General features: G+C 43.6%; 1 protein-coding gene across 1 annotated transcript; it reads right to left on the reverse strand.

Annotated features, from left to right (window-relative positions):
• Positions 1-1,255: 1,255 nt before the first annotated feature.
• On the reverse strand, positions 1,256-21,991 carry CISD1 (CDGSH iron sulfur domain 1). Its single transcript, XM_029061393.2, has 3 exons — positions 21,890-21,991; positions 12,936-13,141; positions 1,256-2,075 (listed from the first exon to the last, which is right to left on the reverse strand). Exons 1-3 carry the CDS (start codon positions 21,918-21,920, stop codon positions 1,986-1,988), a joined length of 327 nt encoding a protein of 108 aa, XP_028917226.1. The 5' UTR covers positions 21,921-21,991; the 3' UTR covers positions 1,256-1,985.
• Between the last annotated feature and the right edge of the window lie 825 nt (positions 21,992-22,816).

Consider the following 22,816-nt stretch of genomic DNA (forward strand, 5'->3'; position numbering starts at 1 on the left):
ATTTTGGCTTAGTTTTCTTAAATGCACAACTACCCAAGGTATATTCTGGAAATATCTGTGGCACAAATGGACCTTAGGATATTAATATCTATTCTTTATTCATTCATTCAATAGTATTTATTGAGCGCTTACTATGTGCAGAGCACTGTAGTAAGCGCTTGAAATGTACAAATCGGTAACAGATAGAGACAGTCCTGACCTTTGACGGGCTCACAGTCTAACTGGGGGGGCAGAAAGACAAGAACAATAGCAATAAACAGAATCAAGGGGATGATTATGGCTCATGGTCGCCAACCTTCTATAATTTAGATTTTAGCAAATGAAAACACAACATAACCTCACAGCACTGAAATACATTTTCACAGATGTAAGCTGTAAATTTAATTTACACTAGAGGGAATGGAGATTTTTGGATATCTTTTGGAGATTTAGAAAATCTAGGGTTTGGCACATCATTTTTTGATGGCCATTCCAAAATATTTTCATAGCTTTCCTCCTTTTTTCAGCTGTCAGTACATGCCTGGTTAAATTTCAAAAGTAAAATAAACTCACTACATCTCAAAATATAAAACTTCTCAAAATTAATACACTATTTAGAACACAGTAAGCCTCAATGCTGTCAGTTTTGCTCCTCTTTATAGTCCTTAAAAACCCAAACTTCATACATCATTTTACATTCATTAGCTCTGTACTTCTTTCATTAGCAACATTTTCTTTCTTTTCCAATAATTTCCTTTGTTTTTTCTTGGATCATTAACTGAAATGTGTGTCTGTCGTGTTTTCATATGGGGAATGTTACATACAAACTCAATAAAAAATGCCATTCTGGTACGTTTCCATGCTTTAAAGTTGCCTGATTTAAGATAATATTTGACTCCAGATACCTCTTTAGTTTCGTGATTGTGACCATGAGTTTGTGTCATCGCTTGGGCCCTCATCGACAGCATCCTTTCCCTATCTGGCTACTTTGAGCCTCCAAAGCTGCTTCCTCAAGGGAACGATCAATCAGTCAATGGTATTTGAGTGCTTACTGTGTGCAGAGCACTTTACTATGCGTTTGGGAGAATACAACAGATTTGGTAGCATGTTCCCTGCCCACAATGAACAAACGGTCTAGAGAATAGCATGGAAATGTGACTGAGTCCATAAGGCTGAACCTTCCCCACTTTCCAACTACTGGACACTGTGACTTTAGCTCTTGCCATCATCTATGTCTAGGACAAATGTAAATAAGCTGACACTTAAGAAACCCACATTTAACTTTTCATTTGATTCAAATTTCAATAATTTATTTTTCTTTCAACAAAAAGAACATGTGACAGATTTAATAAAAAATAAACCAAAACCCTACATTTTAATACCCTTATAATTATAATTAAATAACAACATTTAAACCATTTATCAGCTCTTCTCAGGGAAGTTTAATTCAGGTTAAAAATATAATTCTTATGGGTTATTTCCTTTTTTTCTGTAGTGGGAGAGGGATATACCATGAGACAAGATATTTTCATGAAACCAGATTCTCATTTGCAGTGTCACTGATAATCTCAAAAAGACAAGTACAAGGCATTAAAGGTAGTTTTTCCTCTACATTTAAACAATAACAAAAAAGACAGAATCTGACTTCCCGATAATTTCTCTCGAAGCTTATATTTTTGCATACACAATTCTGAAAATAATATAATACATTAACTTCAACATATAGATCCAAATACACCCATATGTCATTATTTTAAATGCATACTTAAATTGATTAAGATATTCCTTACGTGACAAAAACGAACCCATGGGTCATGCATTTTTTTTAATGCAAACACAGCACCATGGTGTTTCAACAAGGCAAATGTCATGAATATGTATGCTGCAGCTTGCAATACACCAACCCCAGAACCCTCAGTGAATTAGACAATAGTGGTGTTCATTTCAATTCAATAATCAAACGAACATTATGACAAGTTGGTTTGTGGTCCCAGAGCATCCACCAGTTAAGCTTCTTTTTTCTTGATGATCAGCGGTCCCACGTTGTCCCCAGTTTCATCATTGTGCTTTGTGTGAGCCCCATCGCAGAATGGGAACTAGGAAAATAATAATAAAAAAAGAGGGTGGGGGCAGGAGGAGACATTAGTGAAATGTAAAACCATAATCAGAGAATGCTGGGGGAGAATAAATTCCATTACAAGAGTTAGCAAATGCATAATTACTCATTTGTTAAATGAAAACTAAGGAAGTTCAATTTCATCAATTTTTTAATTCTTCCCTATAATTACTAACAAAAACCTGTAAAAGCACATCATACATCCTCATATAACACTTAAGACCTCAAGATTCATTTTATAGGCCTTAAATACATATGAACTAAAAGGGTGTGTGATACTTCCATAGGTCAGGATTTAGTGTGAATATGTTAAAAGCAGCTGGGGTGAATGATAATCGTAGAGTCTTCAGGGAGCACTGTTAAAGATTGGGTATTACTCATTTTTAGGTATGGTTATTAAAAATTCTACTAGTGCTGAATTTCTAGAGGGGCTACCTACTTGGTTGACATTTAAGTGAACAGCCAACAAGCAAACATCAAACATGGGAAGCAGTGTGGCCTAGTGCCCCGGAGCATGGCTCTGGGAGTCAGAGGACCTGGAGTCTAATCCCAGCTCTGCCACTTGTCTGTGTGACCTTGTACAAGTCACTTAACCTCTCTCTGCCTCAGTTATCTCAACTGTAAAATGGGGATGAAGACTATGAGCCCATTGTTGGGTAGGGAATGTCTCTATTTATTGTCGAATTATACTTTCCAAGCGCTTAGTACAATTCAATTGTACTCAATATGATTGAATGAATAAATAGGGACTGTATCCAACCTTTTGGAAAGAGCACAGGCCTGGGAGTCAGGTCGTGGGCTCTAATCCCGACTCCACCACTAGTGAGCTGCGTGATCTTGGGCAAGTCACTTCACTTCTCTGTGCCTCTGTTCCCTCATCTGTAAAATGGGGAGTAAGACTGTAAACCCCATGTGGGACACCCTGATGATCACACAGCTGATCAGTGGTGGAGCCGGAATTAGAACCCACGACCTATGACTCCCAAGCCAGGGCTCTTTCCACTGAGCCACGCTGCTTTAACTTCTCTGTGCCTCAGTTCCCTCATCTGTAAAATGGGGACGAAGGCTGTGAGCCCCATGTGGGACAACCTGATGATCTTGTATTTACCCCAGAGCTTAGAACTGTGCTTGGCACAAAGTAAGCGCTTAACAAAAACCATTATTATTAACTGAGAGTGCTCTTCACACAGTAGGTGCTCAGAAAATATCACCTGGACAGCCTGATGAAGGCTGGATAATGGATCTGGATGCACCTTGATTTGAGCAGTAGTTGACGGGGTGGTTTCTCTGTCAGAAACTGCTGAGGTCTACCTAGAGGCTGAAGTCTGGGGATCCTGGGCCGCCACTGCCTGGAGATGCCCAGATCTTATAGTGCCTCTGTGTCGTCTTCTTCGCCGGGTTTTCTCCAGGAAGTGCAAAAGGGGTCTCCCAAACACCCTTTACTATGCCGTTCAAGTATCACACTCAACAACGGCTTGCCGAATAGGTGAAGACACGGGTGTTCACTGCTGGCGTGGCTCAAACTCTGTTCCGTTAGGCCCAGGGGAACTGGCCAAGAGAGCGCACATGTTCTGCTGGGGATAGGATATACCTTTTCCTCTTAATTTGTGTCGCAGCAATGCTCAACTGAATGGCACAGAGCCAGAAAATGTGCACTACTGAATTTTCACAAAAATAACATGCAAGGGATTCTATCAAAGACACGCACACTCCTCGATGTACTATCAGTCTTTTTCAGTGAGAGGGAGCGTTAAATAAGAACTAGGTACTGAGGCCTCCAGGAATCAGGCTAGCATTGCAGGAGAATGGCCAGGAGGTCAAAGCGACATGTTTAATCAACAAATGCAGGTAAATTTAGTATGAGAAAGATGTGTATACTGTAAACTATTCAAGTTTTGTAAACTGTCTTGGCAGCACATTCCCCTGCTTTAGTTTACCCAAACTCAGGTTATGTAACATTTCTGATTTCTATAAACCAAGAACTGCTCCTCGGTAATAAAAAATGAAGATTCCTACCTAAAAGGAACAAAGTTACTTGCAAGTGAGGTATAGAAAACAATGAAGCAAAATGAAGTTTAGTCTTCCTTGGGTCTACAATTTTAACTCTGGCTGCAAGTATTCAGAATTCATGGTTGTACAAAAATATTTCCTATATTCTTGACTCCTAAGAAAAGTGCCATCACATATAGGAAGATTGGGTATGGAGGGAGGGAGAGAGAGAGAGAGAGGAAGCCAAGTTGCTTAAATTGTAGGGATTGTACTTCTCCCCTGTGGTCATCAGAGATGACTTGGAGGGGAGGGAGGTGGGTGGTCGTCCACATGTAAAACAGTGGTAAGAACTCAGGAGCTGGGCACTTGGGAACTTAAGACAACTGACAAAAGCACCTCCCCAAACTCCAGTGCTCTTCCTTGTTGATGCCATCACCGGGGAAATACTATCAGTCAGCAGGAAGGAGGCAGAGCAGAGTGACTTTTGGGTTGGGGAGTGCCTGGGTCAGCCACACAGCTCTGTGTCTCTTCTCACAGTCCCACAGACTTCAGCCACCAAGAGAGTGTCGGTAGCCTGCCACTAACCTACTCTTTTGAAGAGATCACATGGGCGATGAAATCTATTTCATTCTTTACAAATAAGGACCCATGTTCCACGAAGCTGGGGAAAAGTGACATTATTGGTAAATAGTATCGGTACTTATTTTGAAAATCCTTCCACCTGAGCTTCAGTAAAAGCTCGATAGAATCTGCACATTCCAATCCATGGAGTAAGTTTGTCCAAGCTGTGGTACTCTACGTGATTAGTATTATTAGAAATATGCCTTAGACAATTTCAGATTCAGTCACAATTACAACTCATGAGCTTTACGAAAGTGCTTACTAAAATATTTGCTTCTGCTTTGGAAAAACGGCAAGAGCAGTGAATTCATTACTCCATAAAGGGCACTTATATTAAGAAGCAAAATATATAAACAAGAGTATCTCATTTCCCTTCAGTAGCACTCCTCATGTATTATGCTGGCTCTACTTCCCATTTGGTTATCAGCTTTTTTCTGGGAACTTGGAGAAAATATGTGCTTATTAAACACAGAACTGCTAATCTGAAAATTAATTTTAAACAAAAAGGGGCACTGACCTCAACTGCCACTTTGAACTGGCTTAGCTTTCCTTGAGGTCTAAACCTGCTGATACCATGTTAAAGGAAATACACCATATCCCAAGTGTTACTGGCGACTCCTGCACTTCAAATTTAAATTACTCTATTAGAAAAATGCATTTCCCCAATCCTTACGCCTCATATAAACAGCAAAGGATGGAAAATAGAGCTTTAAATTTCAACTGACTGAAATCATAGCTTGAGGATTAGCATAAATCAGGAAACACTGACAAATATACATAACACAAGACAAACTTTTCTGGTTACTAAATGATTGGCTTTGCTTCCAGAAATAAAATCCCTAACTATGAAGCCCAATAAAAAATTACTGAAATTTATAATTACTAAATGAGTTCTACACAGTCAAATCTGTTTTTTCAAGTGTGGTCTTGTATCTCCATTAAAAAATCAAAGAAAAAGAGCAGAGGACAGAAAAAAAGAAATTCAATTAAAATAATACTCCCCAAACTATAGATTTATAAGGGCTCATGGTTCAGCTATGAGTTTCAGTAAAGATTAATATAATTATTTTTGCTCAGTTTACAAATTATCAATTTCTTTGTGGCTGGGTATTTCTTGAACCAGCTTTCTTGTTCCTCCCAAACAGCTTAATAGCGGGCTCTAGTTCCTTGCCCACCCGATACTGGTAACAGCAACTACTAGACCTAGTGACTCTATAATTTCTTTCTATTGGAGAGGATTTTTTTTAATCAGTTAAGCAACTGTATTTATCGAGCACCTACTGTGTGCATTTCCCTTTGGGGCGGCACCTGGAGAGTCTCCAGAACTCTTACCAGTCTTGGCTACGGGAGGGAGCCAAGCAAAGGCATACTCATTCCATTCGTAGCTTGGCCAGTGGCTAGCGAGTGGAAGGCAATATGCTACAAGTTAAAACTCACCCGTGCTGGGCAGCAGCAGCATGGGAGAGTCCACGGCGGAGACTCAAGTTTGCTGAGTGGAAGGAGTTAATGGCAAAGCACGTCTGTATTTTTATCAAGAAAACTCTATGGATACACTACCATAACAATTGCAAATGGAGAGCGGGAAGTTCTGGGAGAGATGTTTCCATGGTGTCGCAATGGGTCGGAAATGACTCGACGGCATATGACAAGACTGTGTGCATAGCTCTGTACCAAACACATATGAGAATTCAACTGAGTTGGCAGACATGATTCCTCCCCTCAAGGGTTTTACAATCGAGAAGGGCAACAGACACTAAAATAAACAGATATGAGGAAGTAAAAGAATATACAAGAGATGCACATAAGTACACTCTCAATCCCCATTGCTCATGTATGAGTTAGGAGACAGAGTTCAGGGGGTGAGGTGGGGGCGGTATTGGAAATCAACCAGGGAAGGTTACCTGGAGATCTGATTTCTGAAGGTGGGGAGCACAATGATGCATTGGACATGCAGGAGGAGGGAGGACATGGGCAAGAGGTCAGTAGTGGGAAAGATGAGACCAAAACAGTTGAGTATGATGACTTCAATAAATGGTATTTATTGAGTACTTACTGTGTGCAGAGCACTGTACCAAGTGTTTGGGAGAGAACAAGGGTGTGTGGAAACATTTCCCACCCACAACTATCTCACAGCCTAGAACTCGAGGGGAATGATGACTAGATTTTATCAACAAAATAATTGGCTATTTTATTAGGGCGGAAAGAGTGGGGAGGCGGGAGCATAGGAAGTTTCAGGAGGGAGGTAAAGGCCTGTCACAGCTGGAGGGGAAATGGGCAAGGGAGCTGATGAGGAAAAAGAGAATGCTGAGTGGAAGAGAGGGCAGAATTACAGTGAGAATTAACTTGAAGGGAGTGAAGTTGGCCTGGTGCCTACATTACTACCAACAAAATCCTTCACCATGAGCATGGGACTGGAGGAAATGTACTGTGGAGGCCCCTGATTTTCCCCAATATATAATCCTCCACCATGCATGTGGGATTGGAGAAAACATACTGTGGAGGTTAGCAAGGGCTGGGGGTTGTGATACAAAACAGATGGAGGGACAAGGTGGTGCAAGGTTCAATAGAGTTCAATAGAGAGGGGCAGATGTAGATGCAAATTTGTGCATCAAGAAGGGGGGAAATTGGGTTGGAATTCCAACTGGGGCATGATGTCCTGGGATATGTGGAGGGAATCCAGAGATTGGAAGAAAGTCTTTGTGGTAGGGTGGGAGAGAAGGCAGGTAAGGAGGTATTTGGTAGGAGTGTGGCATTTCAGAGTTGGTGATTTTAGAAATGGCAAAATGACTAGTGATCATGAGATCCAGCAAAGCTGGTGCCTGGATGAGGTCGGGGTGGAACAGGAGGTTGGCAGATTTGAGAAGTGAAACGGGCAGCTAGAGCATCATCAGGGACAGCCACACGAATGCTAAAGTGTCCAGGGATCAGGGTAGAGAGTTGACAAAGGCACCAAAATCGCTCAGAAAGTTGGAGGTGGGGCCGGGGGGTGGTAAATGACTGCAACAGGTAATCGTAGTGGGTGGTGGAGCCTGAGGATGTGGGCTTCAGAGAAGAGAAGGGAAGGGATGGGGATGGTGCCAAAGTGTCACTGGGGACAAGGAGCAGGATGAATCAATCCTGACGGCTCAATCGGGATGGGGGAAAGGAGGACCGTGAGCACTGTTGCCAACAGTCTGTGATTTGGGGACAGTCCTTTAAGGGCGGCTGCCATCTCAGGGAGACAGCATGAGAAATTGCATTTATTCTACATGGGGACCCAGTCGCCGGGCAACAGCCCAAAACAGCTCCATCTTCTGAAAATGGAGGGGAGGGAGCTCTGCCCCAGAACTAGAGCCATCGTATTTCCTCCTGTCCCCAGATGGGGAGGAAGTAACTCACCTGTCACAGCGGACACGGCCGAGACAGGTGAGCCACCCACTGCTGCCACCTCTTCCTTCTCCTCCACTCGGGGCCCCAGCTATGAGCTTCCTTGGATGGTCAGGTCCCCCGACCTGCGTCGGGTGGCCCCTCTGCTCCTCACCAGTCAGAGGGCTTGGTTTCATGCTTTCTACTGCATTTTTCTGTGGAACTGTCTGGCTGCAAGGCCGAGGGAGGAGGAGATGAGGGACAAAAGGGGGCTCCCCTACACTCTTTCCTTCCTCCCTTTTCTTCTCTCAGCAGCCTGTCCTAGTGGAAAAAACAAGGGCCTGGGAGTCATATGACGTGAGTTCAAATTCCAGCTCTGCCACATCTGTTGTGTGACCTTGAGCAAGTCATTTCACTTCTTTGTGCCTCAGGTACTCCACCTGCAAAATGGGAATCAAGACTGAGGCCCACATGGGACAGGACTGTGTCCAACCTGATTATCTTGTATCGACCTTAGTGCTTGGCACACAGTAAGTGCTTAACAAATACCACAATTACTATTTTCTCTCTCTCTATTCCTCTCCTTTCTCCTTCTTCCCATCTCCTTTCTTAGCCTCCATTTCTGCCCCTTGCTCTCCTCTTCCTCCTCATTATCTTTCCCTCCTGCTCTGCGTCAGTTGCTTGGGGGAGAGAAAGGGGGAATTGTTACTGGGAAGCACTGTTTTCTAGCTCTAGTTGCCCCCAAGGCCTCTCCTCATCCACTGCTTCTGTGTGTATGCCTTACAGAGCTCCACCCTAGTTGCTTGGCATCACCTCTGTGCCAAATAGATGCCACATCTCATACCCAATTACCATCTTACATTCTGTATGCCAGTAATCTTTTCTCATTCGTACTGTTTCTAAGTGAGAGTCAGGTCTTGTTAATGGTGAGGATGAGTAAAAGACTGGGTCAGGATCAGGTCAAGACTGAAGTGGAGTTTTAGCCCACAACACGGTGAGGACTCCATTCATTCATTCAATCGTATTTACTGAGTTTACTGTGTGCAGAGCACTGAACTAAGCGCTTGGATAGTACAGTTCGGCAACAGATAGTGACAATCCCTACCCAACAAGGGGCTCCCCCTATTTAGAAGGGGGAGACAGACAACAAAACAAGTAGACAGGCAGCACTACTATCAAAATAGATAAATAGAACCATAGATAAATGCACATCATTAATAAATAGAGCAGTATGTACAAATATATACAAGTGCTGTGGGGAGGAGAAGGGGGTAGAGCAGAGGGAGGGAGTAGGGGCAGTGGGGAGGGGAGGAGAAGCAGAGGGGAAGGGAGGGCTCAGTCTGGGAAGACCTCCTGGAGGAGTTGAGCTCTCAGTAGGGCTTTGAAGAGGGGAAAAGAGTTAGTTTGGTGGATGTGAGGAGGTTAGCGGCAGAGGAGTGGAGTGTGCGGGTTGGGCTGTAGGAGGAGAGAAGGGAGGGGAGGTAGGAGGGGGCAAGGTGATAGAGAGCTTTGAAGCCAATAGTGAGGAGTTTTTGCTTCAAGCGAAGGTTGACAGGCAACCACTGGAGGTTTTTGAGGAGGGAAGTGACCTGACCAGAGTGTTTCTGCAGAAAGATAATCCGGGCAGAGGATTTTATTGTAGACTGAAGTGGGGAGAGAGAGGAGATCAGAAAGGAGGCCGATGCAGTAGCCCAGTCGGGATATTACGAGAGATTGTACCAGCAAGGTAGCAGTTTGGGTGGAGCGGAAAGGGAGGATCTTGGCTCCAGACAGGGAGGGGATGAAAGAGGGGGCAAGGTGAGCTGATGAGGATGTTCTGCAGAAGCATTCCGTGATATTTGTATTTTTTCTTCCACTCCCAGAGGTTTTTATTTTAATCCTTTAACACTCCAGTTCATTTAGCAGGGGTTTCATTCTAGATGAACCAGCTTTAAAATGCTAATCTCTGACACAAACTGCTCCATATCAAGTAATTACAGATGTGGTTTCTCTGACGCAATTCTTTTTAGAAGATGCTCTCCGCTGATTAAATTTAGAAGGGTGATTAAAAGACATCCGAGCCTACTGTCCTTAATACGTCGGTACAACGTAGGTCACGTTAGGGAACAGGTAGTACCTAGTAACCCCTGGGTACTTGACCCAGACCAAGTTATCTGTATAGCCAGTGTTAAACTCCAAGAGATTTAAAATGCTACAGAATGTTGTTACCTTCACAAATTTACAAGATACCAGTTGAAAAATCTACAAGTGGTGGTCTCATTTTATAATCTAGGATGTGCCTTTGACAGACCAAAGACACCGCTTCTCAGCTTTAGCTGTTCAATCACAAAAGTCTGAGCAGCAATACACCTATTTCTGGACAGCATGAAATTTCACATTCAGACTTTGGGGCCCTTCAGTGTGGGAAAGATAATTCAAGTTTAAACCAACTCTATAATTAATAAACTATTATGTAATAAAACTTACCAGTAAAGACTATAAATAAAACGGTGGTTTGACAAAGTGCCCAACCTAGGCCTCCCAAGCCACAGAGTGCTTTAGTTCAGGCCCAGCTCCAGGAGTGTGGTTCTAGGAGGAGGTCACTGCAGGATCCACTCAAACCTGGAGTGGCTGGTCCTAGCCTAGGACTAAATCCAAGGTAGCCAAAGGGGACCAGTACTTGGGGGGTGGGGGAGGGAAGGAAGGCCCAATTCAATCTGGGATCTTGGGAGCATTGTGAAGTTATGAGAGTACCAGGAGTAGCAATAATTGTATTTAACGATGGCTCATTGGGTGCCGTACACTGTACCACAGTTGTAACTGGGATACACAAAACAAAGTGACACATTTTCTACTTATAAGGAGCTGACGTTCAATGGGGGAGAAAGAGCTAATATTTACCCAGATTAGTCAAAATAAATAACCCAAGGTATAACTGAATAAACATTATCTATATACTGAAGATGGGTATAAATAAGTTCTTAAATATCAGGGGAGGCCAATGGGTTTATATGCCTGGGGGAGCTGGGAATTAATTAAGGAAGACTTTGTTGGAAAAGATGGGATGTTGAAGAGCGATTTGAATGTGAGGACAGGACTAGGTATGAGCGTCCCCAAATTCTCCCTTCACCTCCCCAACTCCAACTCCCCTCTACAAACACTTTCTCATCCTTTCCAGCTCTCAAGGAGATCTTACTCTTTGACCTGTGACCTTTGGGCATTTGATATTCACCCTGCCCTCAGCACCACAGCACTTATGTATATAACCATATTTATTTATTTTATTAATGCCTATCTTCTCTTCTAGACTGTAAGCTCACTCTGGGCAGGGAACGTGCCTCCCAGCTCTGTTGTGATGTACTCTCCTAAGGGCTTGGTACAGTGATCTGCAAAGAGTAGACGCTCAATAAATACCACTGATCATGCAAATCTCCTGCCTATTCTCAAAATTTAACTTCTCTATCTATGGCTCTGACCCACCTTGATTCCACCTTTCTTACTAACAACTCTCAACAGGTCATTCTCCATAAGCAATTTTTTATCGCCTTTAAACATGCACAAGTCTCCTCTTCCATGCTAAAAGCAACTTTTCTCAAACCCTTTGCACCCTTTAGCTATGACTCCATTTCTCACCTCCCATACTTATCCAAACTCCTGGACTGGGTATATACTCCTCTCTTTCAACTCCTTGTCTGACCCACTAGACTCACTGAGTCTGTACTCTACCCAAGGACACCAAATGACCACCGCTTTACTAAATCTAATGGTCACTACTGCTTAGTACAGTGCTCTGCACAGAGAAAGTGCTCAATAAATATGATTGAATAAATCCAATCCAGGATCCCAAGTAGTATTTAACAGTCTAATGGAGCAAAATCATCTGGTACTTTTCTTAAATGGATCAAGTGTTTTTTAAAAAACAATGAAATAAAATGAAATGCTGAAGTGAAAAGGCAACATCCAACAAGTTAGTTACAGGTTTATGTTAATAAATTAAAATTAAGTTTAAAAAAATGGATTGTACAGGGAACTATTTTATACATCACGCTACTTGGCTGAAGAATTGTCTAAACACTTATCGGGTTTACTATCAAATCTTAAATACCTAGGAAAAGTATCAACTTGTTTCAATAGTTTCTTTTGATTTTCAAATCCCATGTGAACATGCACAACTACTACTTCTGATACCACACCATGTTTTATCTAGACATGCATAAATAACTGGAACAATGTTCCCTAATTCTTCTCTCAGATTCTACCTAAAATGCATAATGAAACATAGGTTATGACAGAACTGACTATAGTTTCAAAATATGATCATGGCTTTCTTCAAAGCTTCAAATTTAATGGAAGACTGATAACCTTTTAGAAAGCAAATAATGGAAGAATTGGTTCTCATAAATAGGAACAGCAGACAAAGCAATTCAAGTAAACAGGGTACTATGCCACAATATCAGGATTCTTTTTAGAGACAAGCTAAATCAATTTAGAAAAACTATTCAAGATGACCTTAAGAAAACTTTAGGTCACCACCTATGCATTGCTCAATGAAGGAGAGGTATGTCACACAAAGCTAATATTACCCATTACTACTTTCATATGTTTTAGTTTTTCCAAAATTGAAATTGGAGTGTGTTCTCTCAAAGGAAATGTGTTTTACTCTATTTTATGAGTTGTTTAAACATGTTTAATGTTTAATTGTTTAAACATTAACAGCTCTCATAGTTTCATTTGTGCTACGGATTTCACTCTTGAAGAGCACTGAATAGGTCTATTTTATTTTTTTAAAAAAAGCCAATTGCAGCTGCATGCAGAGAGGTTCTCTATTGGATGAGAAAACCAATTTTATATTCAAGAGAGAGCAACATACCACAGTCATAAAAAGAATGAGTGGTTTTCCTCTCACCTTTTTGGATCTCCAACAACGGCAGTATACAGCTTTGTCTCCCAAATCTTCCATGTCAAATGCATGTACTACCTTGGGATTGTCTTTCTGGATATGCAGATTTACCACGGATTTCTTGTGCTTGTCTTTACAGAGGAATTTTTTGTAAGCTAGGTACCCAATCATGGCTGTACCAGCAGCCAGAGAGACTGCTGCAATCCATTCAACTAAAGAGGAAAGAAAAAAGGATTGAATGAGCAAAGCCTTAGAACATACTTAATATGAACATATAATGATGCCAAGGGCAGAGGACTGTTAAATATCCTAGTGGTCAAGGGTTTCAATACTGAAAATCAAAAAAGTGTTAGGTACATCCAGGTCTCCTTCTTGCAAACCTCCCATTAAGGAAAGCTCACGCTAATTCTCACCTGTGTTTATGTGCATGACTGAGTCTCCTGACACTGCACTGGGCTGAACCAAATGGGCTTGGGCTTTCAGAAGTCCATTCCCTAACAGCATTCTTGCCAAAAAGTGTAGTGAGAACATGAGTTATGGCAGAATGGAATGTATTAAACATCCAGGAAACTCTTTAACCCAACCATTTGAGCATTAAACTAGGAAAAAACAGGGACACAAGAGCATTTGCTTTGTAGATTTTTAAGTGTTCAGAGCATTTAGCATATGTTAAAAAATTAATATGGAAATATGTAGAAGGGACACCATGATTTTAACTGTAATGACCATCCCCACAGAAGGGTTACAAAGAAATCCTTTAAAGTCCAACACAATTATACATTATAGGATCATTCACATTTTTCTCATCTACTGTAGTTTATTTACTTTTTGTGACCAAGAAAGAGAAATGAATTAAAAAAATTCAAAGAACTAAACTGCATGATGAATACAAGTTACGCATACCTCAATTCCTATTATTGAATATTTTCTTTTGCTAATTTAAATTCCTGAAATTGTAATTTGCTTTCACTTTTAGTCTTTGCTTTATCCAGAGTGCTGAGAATTTTAATTCGCCTTCTCTTCTCGATAGTACCACATTGCATTCTGTTTGGTGTCCAATCTACCAAACATATTCATTGAGCACTTACAGTGTGCAGAACACTGTACTAACTACCTGGGAGAGTACAATATAACAGAGTTGGTAGACATATTCCCTGTCCACAAGGAGCTTACAACCTAGAGGGGGAAACAGACGTTGAAATAAATTCTTGATAGGTCCATAAGTGCTGTGGGGCCGAGGGCTGGGTGAATATTAAGTGCTTCAAGGGCCACGATCCAAGTGAATAGGTGATAGCAAAAGGGAGAGGGGAAATGAGGGCTCAGTTGGGGAAGGCCACTTGGAAGAGATGTGATTTTAATAATAATAATGTTTTGGAGGTGGGGAGAGTGATGGTCTATCAGATTCGAAGGGGGTGGGAGTTCCAGGTCAGACAGAGGACCTTTTTTAATGGTAACTGTTAAGAGCTTACTACGTACCAGGCACTCTACTAGATACGACATAATTGGGTTGGACACAGGCCCTGATCCACATAGGGCTCAGAGATTTAACCCCCATTTTACAGATGAGGTAACTGAGGCACAGAAGTCAAGATGTTTGTCCAAGTCATGGGCAAGGGGTCAGCATCAAGAAAGATGAGATCATAGTACAGTGAGTGGGTTTTGGCATCAGAGAAACCAAGCATGTGTTCTGAGTTTCAGTAGATCAGCAAGATAAGGATAGGAGGGAGAGAGTTGATTTTAAGTCCGATGAGGAGTTTCTATTTAATGCAGATGTGGATGAGCAACCACTGGAGGTTCTTGAGAAGCGGGGAAACACAATGTTTTTTTTAGGAAAATGATCCATGCAGCAGAGTGAAGTATGGACTGGAGTGGGGAGAGACAGGGAGATCAGCACGGAGGCAGATGCGATAAGTAATCAAGACGGGATAGGATAAATGCTTGGATTAAAGTGGATGGAGAGGAAAGGGCAGATTTTAGCGATGTTGTAAAAGTTGACCACCACTATTTGGTGACAGACTCTGTGGGATGACTGTGAGAGATGAGTCATGGATAATGCCAAGATTATGGGCTGGCTGGGGAGGACGGGGATACTGTTTACAGTGATGGAGAAAGTCAGGGGGAGGTCAGAGTTTGGGTGGGAAGATTAATTCTGTTAGGTTTGAGGTGTTGTAGGGACATCTAAGTAGAGATGTTCTGAAGGTAGGAAGAAATGCGAGACTGCCGAGAAGAGGAAAGATCAGGCTGGAGAGGTGATTTGGGCATTATGCGGATTACTCAAACAGATGGTCTTGGTGGATGGTAATCTCAGAGACCCTGCAGTTTTACTCTTCTCTCGGCTTTCAACAACTGGCTCAATACCTCTCACTCGCAAATTCCCATACCTGTTTGTTGTAAAGGCATCTAATGCTAGAAAGGATCAACTAGCTTTTGACATACTTATATTGGTCAGTAACAATGTACTAGATTGACACCAGAATTTTAAATTTGCTATCCTTCAAGCTCTATCTGTAGCATTCTCCTTTCCTGATATAATAGTAAGAACGTATGACTCATCATTACTTTGCAGGACCAAGCAAAATTCACCTCCTGCTTTCTGTTGCTTTGTGGAGCTAATCTATTAATCAGAACCTGACCTTTAAAAGTGGTGCAATCAACAGTATTAGACAGATTTTCTGAGGACTCTACCACCTTGAATGGAAGACTAAATATGGTAAGAGTAAAGCACAGAAGGAAAAAAACATGAATAGGACTAAACTGATTAAAATGAAGTAATTTTAGGAAGAGCACTTCCTCTGTAGGGGACTAAGTGTAATATTGAACATATAATGCCTTCATTGCTAAGTATAACTAAATGGTTCCCCAGTGTTCAGTAGTAATACTAACATTTGAATTCCACCTGGGGCGATGTTTTGTATTACATGCATGGGAAGTACAGAACAAAGTGATACATTTTCTGCCCATAAGGAGCTTACACTCTTAACAAGGCAGACATAAAAGTATTTACAAGTAGTCAAAATGAATAACTGACCAAATAAATGTATGGATGGAAGTGCTGAGGATGAGTATAAGTGGTTAAGGCTAGAAATACCCGACAGGTTTATAGGATTTAGGATGTGCTGGGAATTAATCAGGGAAGGCTTGTAAGAAGAGAGCAGATAGGTAAGTTGGGGTGGGTTGGTGGAGGCTGGGGTGAGTTGGTGGAGAGCCTTAAAGCTGGCTGTAAAGAGTTTTCATTTGATACAGAGAAGCCAGTGGGAGGGTTTAAAAGAGGAGAGATGTGGGCTTAGTGACCTTCCCAGATGATCCAGGCTCCAGTGGGCATGTGGAGAGGGGAGAGGCCTTAGTCAGGAAGATCAGCAAGGGAGTCGATGCACCACTTTAGCTACGATATGTCCAGAGCTCGTAAGAGGATAGTAACCAGATGGAGGAAGGAGAGGATAAATAAAAAAATGCTCCTGCTGGATTGCCTAGAATTGGGGTCATTAAACCTTATGTAAGTGAGCTCTATAAGAATGTGAGTGATTACATTGGAGTTACAACATGAACATGTCAGTCATGACGATGTTGAACAATATAAAACCGAATCACATAAATATGAACTGGGTGCTTAACTATAACAATTTGGTTGGGGAACAGGTGTGAAACTTCATTTTGCCACTAACTGCAATGTTCCAGAGCATTTCTCCCCAGACCGTTGAAATCACAGGATCTGACCAATTTGAGTTTCTGTTCCACCAATTTTCATTATTCAAACTTTGGTATGGCAGCTAATCAGCACACAGCCAAAGAGAGAGGTGGCAGCAGGAAAAAGGAAGAGAAAGGAAAGGCCCAGAATATCCTCGGTTTTGCTTTTTTTTAAATGGTATTTGCTAAGTGCTTACTACGTGCCGGGGGCTGTGCTAAGCACTGGGGTGGATTCAAGTTTATCGGGTCAAATGCAGTCCATGACCCACACAGAGCGTGCAGTCTTGATGCCCATTTTGCAGATGAGGGAACTACAGCACACAGAAGTTAAGTGACTTGCCCAGGGTCACACAGCAGACAAGTAGCAGAGCTGGGATTAGAACCTGATTCCCAAGCCAGTGCTCTTTCCATTAAGCTAATACTCCTTGATTCAAAGTTAATTGCAACGATCATTTTAAGCACTAACCACTCTCTTGGGAGCTCTGACACTGTGATTTGATTTGGTCCTGCTGCAGAGACTGTCCCAGTGTTTATTTCCAGTTTGGGACTCCAAAATTTGGTTGACAGAATAAGTTCAAATCCCTAGCTTGGAATTCCCAGAATCATCGGACTGAAAGTAACTCTACTAACCCATTTCATCCAGGACTGTACATAAACTATCCTAGAAAGACAGTTGCCTATTTCTCTTTACACTGGGCACCAGTTTGCTTCAGAATAAATGTCCCTATTTTGGGGTTACTATTACTATCTCCTTTTTGGAGAGGTGGGAGGGCATACAATTTTAATCTTTCTCGGCAAAAGTTACCGTTGCCATGGGTAAATGAGGAACAGAAGAATGAGAAACCCGAGGCAGATGGTCAAAAAAACCCTGTTTCTCCTCTTATTCTTCATTGCCAAAAGGATGAACAATGAGGAACAAATGAAATCCTACTAGTTAAATTTTAAACCAACTGGACAGGGTCCATGTCTCATTCTACCGGTAAAAGAGATTCCTCAATGGGGAAAGAAGTGCAATTTTCAGGTGGGGTTAGAAAAGTTGAGAGATCATGTGGGAACTTGTAATTTGTGGAATTCAAGGCTGAGAAAACTTTCTTTTTCAAATGCGTTGCCAAAAGGCAGAAGTGGATAGAGTACGCAATGAGTCATGGCTCCTCTGACCTCAAATCCTGGTTGGAAAAAACTACCCTTCCCCACTTTCAGTCCCCTAAAACCTTATGAATTAGAGACATTCCTAACAAAATTCTGTAAATTTTAAAAGTGAAAATAAATAAATAAATCCAGATAAATCTTTACACATTTCAAATTTTAGCTTCCAAAAATATTTTTACAACTACTGCCAAGTGTTTAAATTCTCTGCTCTTCCATAATTTTGTTTATTTCATAGAAAACATTTTACGGTGAAAAAACAATTTCCAAAGTTCCCATGATTATAGTCTTCTGGGAATCAAACAGCTTCTCTTGATTAAGAAAAGTTCAGATTTAAAAATATTTTACACCATTTTAGACTGCAGAGAAAAAACAAAATACTTTGCGTCTGCACAGTTCAAAAGAATCTGTCCTACATAAGTCCCATGACCCCAAATCACTTTTTCCCCCAAACCAAACAAGTTGGCACAGATTTTTTTTAAAAGGCTTTCTGGTTTCTGCCTCAAATTTGTATTTGCATTTTCACTTTTCCCAAAATGATTCAAGCCTTCAAAACCTTTTTAAAAAAACAAAAAAAACCGCAATGGTATTTAGTGAGCGTTTACTGTGTACTAAGCGCTTCTGTTTGTAAGAGCACGGGCTTGGGAATCAGAAGTCATGGGTTCTAATCCTGACTCTGCCACGTCTGCTGTGTCTCCTCTGTGTGTCCTTGGGCAAAATCACTTCTCTGTGCCGCTGTTACCTCACCTGTAATATGGGGACTGAAACTGTGCGCCCCACGAGGGACAGGGACTGTCTCCAACCCCATTTGCTTGTATCCACCCCAGCGCTTGGTACAGCGCCTGGCACACAGGAAGCGCTTTACCAATGCCATGGTGATTATTATTCGACTGCGCCACGGGATACAGGTGCTGGTCCCATCCAAGACTAGATTACACCACCTGAACCACCTCTCTGAACTGCATTAACGTACCAGGTTCTGGCCGACATGGGCGTTAGGCCGTTGAGAACAGTGCTTGGCACATAGTAGGCGCTTAACAAATACCATCATCACTGTTGCCATGCGATGAGGCGGTTTCCCAATGCTATGCAGGTGGAGGAAAACCAGGCCGCAGAGACCGGTGCTCTATACTCCCAACTCAATCAATGAGTCGTACTTACTGAGCTCTTCCTGTGTGCAGAACATTGTGCTATGCGTTGGGTAGGGTACGCTACCATAGAGTTGGCAGACACATTCCCTGCGTACCAAAGAATGTGCAGTCTAGAACTCCGAACAGAGGCAAGGATTGGAGAAGAAAAAAATGGGTGCGGAGGGGTATTTTTCAGAGAGAATAGGTCAGCACCTGCCTCTACTCTTTCGCCTAATGAGGTCATAGGGCACCCTTGTTCCCGAAATTGCAGTTTATAATAATAATAATAATGATGACAACGGTATTTGTTAAGCACTTATTGGGTGCCAAGCACTGATGTTAGAGGAGGGGAGGGGGCTGCAAAGAAGGTGAGGGGAGAAGGGAGTCAAGAGATGGGGGGATAATAATAATAATAATAATAATAATGGCATTTGTTAAGCGCTTACGTGCCAAGCACCGTTCTAAGCGCTGGGGGGATACAAGGAGATCAGGTTGTCCCACGTGGGGCTCACAGTCTTCATCCCCATTTTCCAGATGAGGGAACTGAGGCCAGAGAAGTGAAGTAATGTTGGTATTTGTGAAGCGCTTACTATGTGCCGAGCACTGTTTTAAGTGCTGGGGTAGATAGAGAGTCATCAGGTTGTCCCACATGAGGCTCATGGTCTTCATCCCTATTTTCCAGATGAGGGAACTGAGGCCCAGAGAAGTGAAGTAATGTTGGTATTTGTGAAGCGCTTACAATATGCCGAGCACTGTTCTAAGTGCTGGGGTAGATAGAGGGTCATCAGGTTGTCCCACATGAGGCTCACGGTCTTCATCCCTATTTTCCAGATGAGGGAACTGAGGCCCCGAGAAGTGAAGTGACATGCCCCAAGTCACCCAGCTGACAAGTGGCGGAGCCGGGATTAATAATAATAATAATAATAATAATGTTGGTATTTGTTAAGCGCTTACTATGTGCCGAGCACTGTTCTAAGCGCTGGGGTAGACATAGGGGAATCCGGTTGTCCCACGTGGGGCTCACAGTCTTAATCCCCATTTTACAGATGAGGGAACTGAGGCACAGAGAAGTTAAGTGACTTGCCCACAGTCACACAGCCGACAAGTGGCAGAGCTGGGATTCGAACTCATGAGCCCTGACTCCAAAGCCCGTGCTCTTTCCACTGAGCCACGCTGCTTCTAGAACCCACGACCTTTGACTCTCAAACCCGGCCTCTTTCCACTGAACCATGTTGCTGAGGAAGGGTGTGGAGGTGGGGAGGAGGAAGGGAGTGGGAATCGGATGGGATCCAGAGCCTTCCGCCCCCGGGGTCAGAGTGGGGCCTGGGAAGAGGCATTCCCACTTGTCCAGAGAAGGAGACCTCATTCATTCATTCCAACATATTTATTGAGCACTTACTATGTACACAGCACTGTACTAAGCGCCTGGAATGGACAATTCGGCAACAGATAGTGACCATCCCTGCCCACTGACGGGCTCACCGTCTAAACGGGGGAGGCAGACAGCAAAGCAAAACAGAACAAAATAATAATAATAATTTTGGTATTTGTTAAGCGCTGAAGACTACTCTGCATCTACCCCTGCGCTTGGAACAGTGCTGGGCACATAGGAAGCGTTTCCCAAATACCAACATTATTATTAAAATGGGGATGAAGACTGTGATCCCCACCCACGTGGGACAACCTGGTTCCCCTGCATCTACCCCAGCGCTTAAAACAGTGCTGGGGAAGCAGGGTGGCTCAGTGGAAAGAGCCCGGGCTTGGGAGTCAGAGGTCATGGGCTCGAATCCCAGCTCTGCCACTTGGCAGGTGTGAGACTGTGGGCAAGTCACTTCACTCTGCCGCAGTTACCTGGTCTGTAAAATGGGGATGAAGATTGTGAGCCTCACGTGCTTACCCTGTAACTACCCCAGCGCTTAGAACAGTGCTCTGCACATAAGCGCTTCCCAAATACCAACATTATTATTAAAATGGGGATGAGGGCAGGGAGCCCCACGTGGGACAACCTGATTACGCTGTATCGGCCCCAGCGCTTAGAACAGTGCTGGGCACATAGTAATTTAACAAATACCAACATTATTATTAAAATGGGGATGAGGGCAGGGACCCCCACGTGGGACAACCTGATTACGCAGAAGCAGCGTGGCACAGTGGAAAGAGCACGGGCTTGGGAGTCAGGGCTCATGAGTTCGAATCCCAGATCTGCCACTTGTCAGCTGTGTGACTGTGGGCAAGTCACAACTTCTCTGTGTCTCAGTTCCCTCATCTGTAAAATGGGGATTAAGACTGTGAGCCCCACATGGGCCAACCTGATTCCCCTGTGTTTACCCCAGCGCTTAGAACAGTGCACTGTACATAGTAAGCGCTTAACAAATACCAACATTATTATTATTACGCTGTATCGGCCCCAGCGCTAACAGTGCTCTGCACATAGTAAGCACTTAACAAACACCAACATGATTATTAAAAGGGGGATGAAGACTGTGAGCCCCACGTGGGACAACCTGATTATCCTTTATCTACCCCAGCGCTTAGAACAGTGCTCTGCACACAGTAAGCATTTAACAAACACCAACATGATTATTAAAATGGGGATGAAGACTGTGAGCCCCACGTGGCACAACCTGATGACCCTGCATCTCCCCCAGCGCTTAGACCAGTGCTCGGCACATAGTAAGCGCTTCCCAAATACCAACATCATTATTAAAATGGAGATAAAGACTGTGAGCCCCACGTGGGGCAACCCGATTACCCTGCATCCACCCACAGTGCTGGGCACATAGTAAGCGCTTAACCAATACCAACATTATTAAAAGGGGGATGGAGACTGGGAGCCCCACGTGGGACAACCTGCTGACCCTGCATCTACCCCAGCGCTTAGAAGAGTGCTGGGCACAGAGTAAGCTCTTGACAAATGCTACCTTATTATTGCTATTATTGCCCTGGCCCTTCGGCGTCTGAGGCTGTGTGGGGGAGGAAGGCGGAGGGGAGGCCGCTCACCTCGCAGGCCGGAGTTGGAGGTCAGACCCATGGCGCCGGCGCTCAGGCTGAGGCCGCCCACCAGGCCTCCGGGACGTCGCGCATGCGCCGTGGCGGCCGGAGCACGTGGGAAGGGAGGGGGGGAGCAGCGGCGAGCGCCACCGCGCATGCGCCCCTGGAATCGCCCGGCCTCTTCGGGCTCGGGCGGCGGCGTCGCCAGCGCCACCGCGCATGCGCCTCTGGAACCGACCGGCCTCTTCGGGCTCGGGCGGCGGCGTCGCCAGCGCCACCGCGCATGCGCCCCTGGAACCAAAGCGCCGCTCCGGGCTCGGGCGGCGGCTGGAGGGGATGAGCCGGACCCGAACCCCGCGGCCGAGGCACGAATAATGATTATAATAATAATAATGTTGGTATTTGTTAAGCGCTTACTGTGTGCAGAGCACTGTTCTAAGCGCTGAGGGAGATACAAGGTAATCCGGTTGTCCCACGTGAGGCTCACAGTTAATTCCCATTTTACAGATGAGGGAACTGAGGCAGAGAAGTGAAGTAATACTGTTGGTATTTGTTAAGCGCTTACTCTGTGCGGATCACTGTTCTAAGCATTGGGGTAGATACAGGGTCATCAGGTTGTGCCACGTGAGGCTCACAGTTAATCCCCATTTGACAGATGAGGGAACTGAGGCACAGTGAAGTGACTTGCCCACAGTCACACAGCTGACAAGTGGCAGAGCCGGGAGTCGAAACCCTGACCTCTGACTCTGAAGCCCAGGCTCTTTCCACTGAGCCACGTGTGACTTGCCCACAGTCACACAGCTGACAAGTGGCGGAGCCGGGATTCGAAACCATGACCTCTGACCCCCAATGTTGGTATTTATGCGCTTACTATGTGCAGAGCACTGTTCTAAGCGCTGGGGGAGATACAGGGTGATCAGGTTGTCCCACGTGAGG

Source organism: Ornithorhynchus anatinus, chromosome 3, assembly GCF_004115215.2.
Source record: "Ornithorhynchus anatinus isolate Pmale09 chromosome 3, mOrnAna1.pri.v4, whole genome shotgun sequence".
NCBI classification, from domain to species: Eukaryota; Metazoa; Chordata; class Mammalia; order Monotremata; family Ornithorhynchidae; genus Ornithorhynchus; species Ornithorhynchus anatinus.

Coding starts and splice junctions, on each gene's coding strand:
- CISD1 (XM_029061393.2), bottom strand. CDS start 21,920: ATGGGTCTGACCTCCAACTCCGGCCTGCGAG. Junction 13,142..21,889: donor CTCCAACTCCGGCCTGCGAG/GTGAGCGGCCTC, acceptor TTTCCTCTTTAG/TTGAATGGATTGCAGCAGTC. Junction 2,076..12,935: donor GTTGTTGGAGATCCAAAAAG/GTGAGAGGAAAA, acceptor TTATTTTCCTAG/TTCCCATTCTGCGATGGGGC.